Source organism: Photinus pyralis, unplaced genomic scaffold (assembly GCF_008802855.1).
Source record: "Photinus pyralis isolate 1611_PpyrPB1 unplaced genomic scaffold, Ppyr1.3 Ppyr1.4_LG4, whole genome shotgun sequence".
NCBI lineage: Eukaryota > Metazoa > Arthropoda > Insecta > Coleoptera > Lampyridae > Photinus > Photinus pyralis.
The window spans coordinates 40,459,573-40,467,919 of NW_022170511.1; the positions used below are offsets into that span (position 1 = coordinate 40,459,573).

At 39.4% G+C, this 8,347-nt stretch overlaps 1 protein-coding gene across 1 annotated transcript; it reads left to right on the forward strand.

Annotated features, from left to right (window-relative positions):
• Positions 1–856: 856 nt before the first annotated feature.
• On the forward strand, positions 857–2,097 carry LOC116169509 (T-box protein 2-like). The gene is made up of 3 exons (XM_031485624.1): positions 857–1,084; positions 1,143–1,323; positions 1,554–2,097. Exons 1-3 carry the CDS (start codon positions 858–860, stop codon positions 1,986–1,988), a joined length of 843 nt encoding a protein of 280 aa, XP_031341484.1. The 5' UTR covers position 857; the 3' UTR covers positions 1,989–2,097.
• The last annotated feature ends 6,250 nt before the right edge of the window (positions 2,098–8,347 follow it).

An 8,347-nucleotide genomic window follows, 5' to 3' on the forward strand; every position in this document is an offset into this window, starting at 1 on the left:
TGGAGAGGTTTTTTGAAATTTTAACCAAAGATTCTTCTGGTAAAGATACCTAAGCATATTGTAAAAATTTAATCCGCACATGCGCATACGGCGCAATGTTCACTTTCTTATTGATTGTTATAAATAACAAGAATATTTATGCCATAATTTATTTTCCTTTTGTACCTACACATAAACGGACCCTTCGGGAAGTATTGATCGATTCATGAAAAATGCGCTAAAGTTGTACTCCTCTTAAAACGAAAACCTTTTTTTAATGTGACGCTCAAGTTTATTTCCCGAAATGTCTTTTACTTATCAATGATAAGTATTTGCAGTCATTCTCCAAGGGAATTTTTTTCTAATAAACCAAGGCTCTCTCTTTCTCCTCTCAAAAGTCCTAGTCTATGAACAGAGGCAAGAAGAAACCGCGCATTCCATCAGAGCGGTTGTTAAAAATACCTATCAGACCGCGCGATCTATGTAACATATTAAAACTGCTCTGATCTTAAATCATACATATTGATCTAAGGCTCTGATGATAGACCGCGCGCTCTACGGTTACAATACAACGCTCTCTGTTTGACACGTTAGCAGGTACAATACATTTAGGCTACGTTCAGACACGGCGATAATCGCGTGATTGTCACGCGGATCTCGTGCGGTTTTGTCTGAACAATTTGGAACATTTTCATGTAAACAAGATCCTCGTGAGAATCACGCGATTATCGCCGTGTCTGAACGTAGCCTTACATATGATACAAATATTGCAGACCGCTGACCGCAGACCACGCTAAATTGAAAATAGTTTTCATGCTTTACATAAAGCGAATCTGATTTATTGCCTTAGTGTTAACACTTTCATTCATTTCAGGAGAATGTTTCCTTACATAAGAGTGACCATATCTGGACTGGACCCCTCAGCTTATTACTGCGTAATGCTGCAATTTCATTTGGCGTCGAACCATCGCTTTAAATACTACTCCAGCACAGGCTGGACACTCGCCGGTTCCGAAGAAAAAAATCACAGTCAACGAGTTTACATTCATCCAGAGTCACCCGCAACAGGCGCGCATTGGATGTCTCAAACCGTGTCTTTTGCAAAGTACGTAAAGAACCATAATTTTAGAATCACGCTCTATAAATTTCTTTTCCTATTACAGAGCCAAACTATCCAACACTATGTCACCTCCACTAGGGTTGGTGGTCTTATCATCAATGCACCAGTATCAACCTACAATTACAATTGTGAAAACGGTCGATCCCCGTTCTCTGCCTTGGATGTCGCCAACGACGTCGGTCGCATTTCCTGAAACGCAGTTCATAGCAGTCACGGCATATCAGGTACGAACGCCCTTAAAATTAGATAACACAGAAAACAAGCAATTATATCTTAATGTCTGTCGGTCAAAACTTTGCGAATAGCACTTGGCGCCGCCCGGCGCTGCAACCCTCTTAGACTTATCGTGTTTCTGTAGACAACAAGCAAATAACTGTTGACGACAGTCGTCCGACTACTCAATCTTCACAAATTTCACACTTAAAACTAACATGCAATTATGTCCTTGTTGCAGAACGAACAAATAACAAAACTGAAAATCGAATACAATCCGTTCGCGAAAGGTTTTCGAGAAAATGAAGAGGGAAAATCGAAGCGGAAACGGGCCGTCAAAGAAGAGGATTACGATATAAAACGGGAAATTATCGATTCGAGTTCGAACTCTTCGTCACCTTCGCTTGATATGGCCGCGGAAAGTAGGATCATCGAATCAAGACTTTCCCAATTTCCATTGAACCCCTTCCACATGTACTACAATCATTATTCATTTGCTCCTTACAACTACATGTACCCGCCATTTTACCTCCCCCAACAGTTCGATTTACACACCGGCAACTATTACGAATCACCTCTAGTTCCCCAAGTGTTACCAAAAACTGTCAGTTCACCTGCAAGTGAAGTACCCAAAAAGTTAACGGACTTCAGTATTCGTGCAATAACAGGACTGTAATTTAGTTAGTTAGAATGTGATATTTTTACTTTTTGTACATAATGTACATATTAATTTGTTAATTTTTTGTAAATATTTTGTACCTCATAATTGTTGTTTTCGGTAGTGTCCAGTTGTTTATATTGATTAAAGTAAATTGATTTTTCTTTACAAATATGTAGGTAATTTATTTTAATGATAAACAGCAGCAGGGGGTTCCTCCAAGTCCGTCAAGCTGACTTTTGACAGAAACCCTTCCGACCAACTGCTCTCTAATTTTATTTTCTTCGCGCATTTGTAGGTTTTTCAGCAATTTTTTATTTCTGTCTCAGATCATATAAAAATTTGAGTTTCGCATCACTTGTTGCTATAAGACCATCATCTACATACAGGGTAATGAGTATCTTCTTTTTCTCAGCTGTTTTCATAATCGGGCAGCATCAGCAATCAGCGTAGGCCTGCTTAAAATCCATTTCAAGAAGAAACTTTTCAAAGCAGGAGCTCCAACACCTTGGTGCTTGTTTCAAACCATAAAAGCCTTGACAGACCTTTAAAGATCCATCGCTAACGCTATCTGGGTGCTGCATAATTATATTTTCTATGAACTTTCCATTTAGACACGCTGTGGAAATGCCGACAAGTGCGAAGTGTCCTTAGCACTTAGCAATATTCTAATTGTAGGCATTCTGGTTACGGGACTAAAAGTTTGTTCGTAATCAATTCCTTTTCGTTGCCTATTACGAGCTGTGCTTTAGACTTTTCAATTGACTATTTGATTATATTCAGTTTGTATATAGTCCTCCGTATTGGACTCTATTGCCAACCACTCTTGTAGTGACCTTCTACATCTAATTTGCATTCGCGAGTTATTGAAGTAATGCTGTTTTAGCGCATTTTCGCAAATGTATTCGAAACAAGTTAAGAAGTAATCGTAAACGATTTACAAAAAGCGCATTTCCAGTTGCATTCAGTTCCCATTTGTAAGATGCAACTTCTGTTAAAATCGTAAAAATCCGGCCACAAATATGAAAGATAGCGTTGCAAATGTGCAATCTATTTTTGACGTGCTACTTCAATTTCAGTTTATAAGAAGAATTTCATTTCAATGCTTTTCTAAATAAGAAAGTTGGAACTGCGCATGCGCAAATCTAAACTTTGAAACTAACGTTAGATTTTCCTTTATTCCGAGCACCTATGTATCAAATTCCATTCAAATACTTTTATAAATTAAAGTTTGCAATTCGGTTTATAAATGGTCGAGATGCGAAAAGGGCACTGTGAATTTTGAATCGAATCGATTCAACTTTTGGCATTGCGTATTATATGGCTAAAGCTATGCCCATATTCAGTTCATAACTAACGGAGATGTCAAAGCGATCGGACATTTCTAACCAAACTTATCGCTCACACGGACAGATAGAGGGACAGACAGACAAAGGAACAGACGGACAGACCAACAGACAGACGACAGACAGCAATACAAAATTAAAAACGATCTCTAGGATCGTTAATAAAAGGCAAAACTGTAAAATTATAGAACATGTAAAAAACGGTTTGTTGTTTTTAGCGCATTTTTGCAAATTTATTTGTAAAAAGTAGCTTTTAATCTCACTTTGGCTGGGTGGCTGGCTGGCTGGCTGGCAGCAAATGTGGGCGCGTAGAAGAACTTTTGTAGAAAGGCAACGGGTGTACGTGTATCTACAAGGCCGTGAAATTTGTCAACCTTAGGGACATGGCTACATGATGTGGGGTTGGCGACATCTGGGCGTCATCCTCGAGCGTAGTATACTAACGTGAAGGTTTTTCAGTTTTTTTCTATCTTCTACTACAGTTTTGGTCCGATTCTTTTCAAATTGGTGTCGTCGGAAAGATGTTGTAAACGCGCACAACTCTTGCGTGGCGGAATTTTGTTTTTTGTCCTAGGGGCGAAATTAACGACCTTTTGCGAGGCGCGCGCGCGCGTCTTCGAGAAGTAGTCAACTTCGGGCGCCTTTTACCTTCCGTTGCGAACTCACGCGGTTTAACGTTTCGTAAATCTCGAATCGCTGTCTCTCTTTCTCGTGTCGCCAATAGAAGTGAATTGCGAGTGAACGGGACGTCGGAAGTGGTACCGTCAAAGGGAATGTGGTAGCCCGCGACACGATCTTACTGATGGTGGAGTCAAAACTTTAAAAGCAAATTGCGGGTGCGCGCGGAAAGTGGGAAGCGGTTAGTGAATGTAGTAGCCTTCGACAAGATCTGTTATTGATGGTTGAGTCGAAAGTGGCTAATAGAATACTGATCTGCCACACAAAAATGCGCTGAAGTCCTTTCGATCTCACACGAGGACTTTGATAATTTTTTGAAAATAACTTTTTTAGCAATAAACTCAGAAAAAATTCCTTCCTTTGTACAAGCCTCGACACCATAACGAACCAAATAGCGAAAAAAGTAGAACAATAGCTCTTAAGATAAAGAACTAGTAGCGTCTCAACGAATGAGCGGACGGACGGACGGGCGGACAAAGTGGCCACAATAGTGCATTTTTTTTATTTTTGTGGAAATGCGCTAAAAAGGTAGCGTTTGATCTCACTTTGCCCGGCTGGGAGACTGGCAGCAAATGTGGGCCCGTAGCATTCTACGCTTGTAGAAAAACAAGGAGTGTGTGTACCTACCGGGGCCGTGTTATTAACAACTTTAGGAACGGGTGGCCGGCGACATTTGGGCGCCATGCCCGAGCGTGTAATACTAACGTGGTTATTTTCCAGTTTATTCCTATATTCGTGTACAGTTTTGCTTTCAAACTGGTGTCGTCGGAAAGATCTTGGAAACGCGCACAGCTTCTGCGTGACGGAATTTTGTTTTTTCTAGTCAATGCATCTTCGAGGAGTAGTCGACTTTGTGCTCTCAAAAGTTTCTAAGAGCTCTAAGCGCGGTCTCTCTTTCTCGTACCGACAAAGTAGCAAGATCTTATTGATGGTGGAGTCAAAACTTCAAACGCGAAATGCGAGTGAACGGGACTTCGGAAGTGGGTACCGACAAAGAGAATGTGGTAGCCCCCGACAAAATTTTACTGATCGTGGAGTCGAAACTTCCAACCCGACGTCCGAAGTGGTTATAGACAAAGGGAATCTAGGTTGTGATAGCAATGTGCATCGTTGCTCCATTGTCGACGTACCAATTTTCCTTGTCTTTTTTTAGACTCATTAGATCAACCATTTACCATCAACGTAATGTTCTGAACCTGATTCGATGATGAATTCGCTCTTGAACAGCTTGGTTGACATGACTTCCCATCAATAATCCATTTCTTACCGTGTCGTACTGTATGTCCTATCTTAACGCAATAGTAGCACGCAAGGTTCTCTCTCTTCTTCTTTGGTTTTCACATAACTTTGTTTGTGACTAGGGCCTCTTGACTATAGTGTCATCATCTTTATCTACAAGTGCCCTCTCTTATGCACAAAGATGACTCGTTAGATTGTCTACGTTTCTGTCTTTCTGATTCAACAGCATCTAACTTGATTTGAACGCGAAGTACTGGTCGTCCAGGACATCTGATTAGGAACAGCTCAGGTAATTTTGTGTTAGAATCGCTTTTGGTATTTAAACAATTTCAGACATTCAGTCAAAACGCCATCTTCCTTATCATGTTTATATCCGAAATAATCCATACACAAATTAAATGCCCTGTCTTCAGACTGCCTATCGAATAATCTATGCAATTCCTATCAGCCTTCATACGCTGGTCAAAATGCAAACTTCTGCAATTTTAAAAGATTTCTTTCATTTTGATGTCCAAAAACAGAAGACGGCGCCAATGGCGTTTTTGTGAAACAGCTTTTAGTTATCCTACGGTTCATCGCGGTCTATGGAAGTGACTGCTTTGTCCTTCCTCAACAACATGAACACTGAACAGCCCTATGTAGTTGTTCCTCCGTCCACTCGCCCTGTTAGATCTTCCCAACCGCTTGTATCCTGTAGACATCTTGCACTGAAACAATATAAATATGTATTTTTTATTCACCATCGCCCCCCCCCCCCATAACCATTCGCCATCTCCCCCTTATTCTATGGGAGAAATGGTGAACACCTGTATTGGTAAAGAAATACCTACCGCTGGCTTTTTTGACGTTATACATAGCTATTACACTTGAAACACTAAATGGGAGCTAAAAAATTTGCTGTGGAATTAATCGAATGACATGTAGTGCGCATGACTAGGATTTCTGGAACTCCAAGTGGACTGCCGCGCATCTTAAACGTGCGCAGTACATGTCATTGGATAGCTCTCGTTGAGACATATCAAATGACACCCCATGCGCATGTCTCGGATTTCTGGAACTTCATGTGTCTAGACTCCCGCGCATCCTAGAGGGGCGCACTGTATGTCCTTGATCAACTGATCGGCCGAGCCGAAAGGGATTTTTAACCGTAAGGAATCTAAATTGAAATTAGAAATTTAAAGTAGCAACGCGATTAGAGATGCAATTTTATTTCAGGTGTAAATAGAGTAATTGATATCAGTATTACTTTATGTATATACACTGTGTCAAAGATAACATAAGGATGTCTATCATGGGGATATCCGAAACAATTCAAATTAGGGAAAAGTTGCGGAATCGAACAGTTATTAATTATTATCATTCTTTAAAGAAAACCAAAAAATTCCGATTACTTCCGAAGATATGCCAGAAAAACCGAAACTTGCCGATTTTTTGCTGCTGTTTGAACAGATACAAAAAATAAAAAACACTTTCTCATTACCACCTTTGAGCTCTACAAGACACCCTTGAAAGATTTTCAATACAAAGTTACGCTTCGGAGAAATCTCGTCAACTTCATTTTTTTATATGGTCCGTAAAAAAATGACATACTGTATTGAGTACCATTTTTATTACTTATCCAATCCAACGATATATGTCGCACACACAAAACTAAAAATTGGCAATGAGAAAGCGGTTTCAATTTTGTTGTATGTGTTCAAATAACAACAGAAAAAAGTAAAAACCAAATCGGCAAATTTCGGTTTTTCTGGCATATCTTCGGGAGTAATCGGAATTTTCTGGTTTTCTTCTAATTTTACCATCGTCCTACCTTCTATGGTTTCAGAGATCCTCATGACACTCTTATCTTTGGCACAATGTATATTCAGGATGAATAAATAAAACGAGTCAATGTAATTAAATCGTTACCGATGTTAAATGACAAGAACCTTGTACTAGCGCGAGTTAAATATTTAAAACTTTACAAGCGCTTATTGGGTCTGATTTTAATACGGCGATGTCTGTGAATATGAATGTAAATAAAGGGAAACTATTAAATCGGACCATCATTTACTGCGCACGAAGATATTCGCACCTTCTCAAGAAGCCACGTCCTCAGAAGTCTGTAGTCGGTCCGTGCATTCCGAATCAGATCCAAGCCGGGGGCGGAACAGAAACGGTCACAAAAGCGCATTTAGAACTCTTGGTGCACAAACGCTAGAGGTATTTATGAACGTTTTGGTTTAATTCCGTCGTCGTACTGCCGCTGCAGTTATGTGGTATTTAAATACGAAACCAGCTACAACCATTTTGCTCAATCGGTATGCAACTGTTTATGGACGCCATTTGCTTCTAAAGTTTAAAGACTTGCTTCTGGAAATTCTTAATAACGTATTGCAGTCCGATTCAATTTATTATACCGGGTGTTTATAAAAATACTAACTATTTTAACGCCTTACGGACATTCTATATGTACATTGAGTTTATTTCAGGTATAAATAAAGTTCAATATTTCCTATCAATGCAAAGTAGGTATATTTTTTCAAATGAATGTGATTTGATCAGTTACTTTACAGGATTGGTTCGCCTCAGCCCCATTTACTAATACATTATTCTATTGCAGCAAAGATAAACTTGAAAGAAAATAAGAACCGTTTCGAATTTTAATAAATACTTTATTTATCCTTTAGCACTTTTCCTTAAGGGCTCAGAAAAGCCTGATAGCTAGCCGGAGCATACGTGTTTATTTAGAAAACTACATAACAAGAACCACGCCCAATTTAATTGAGTTATAAAAAAATTAACCAGACAGAATGAGGACATACTATAAACGTGACCGATTTGAAATCAATTGCCAACTATGGTTGCGTGCAATCGTTCTTACCGCTCACAAAACGGTTTCACCATACCATTTTGATTCTACCTAGTAGTTTTCTGATTGGATGGTTTGTGTAGTCCAAAACCAGTTGCGCACGTGTGAATTCATTACCTACATCAAGATCATACTACATCACCTTTGCCTACAAGAAATAATCGAAGGCGCCTAGGACGAGGTTTCCATGGAGTTGTGCGGTTATTGTTATTTGGCTTCATGTTTGACTTCAAAATTCTAATAATAAAAAAATCTAATAATAA

Coding starts and splice junctions, on each gene's coding strand:
- LOC116169509 (XM_031485624.1), top strand. CDS start 858: ATGTTTCCTTACATAAGAGTGACCATATCTGGACTGGACCCCTCAGCT. Junction 1,085..1,142: donor CAAACCGTGTCTTTTGCAAA/GTACGTAAAGAA, acceptor TTCCTATTACAG/AGCCAAACTATCCAACACTA. Junction 1,324..1,553: donor TAGCAGTCACGGCATATCAG/GTACGAACGCCC, acceptor TCCTTGTTGCAG/AACGAACAAATAACAAAACT.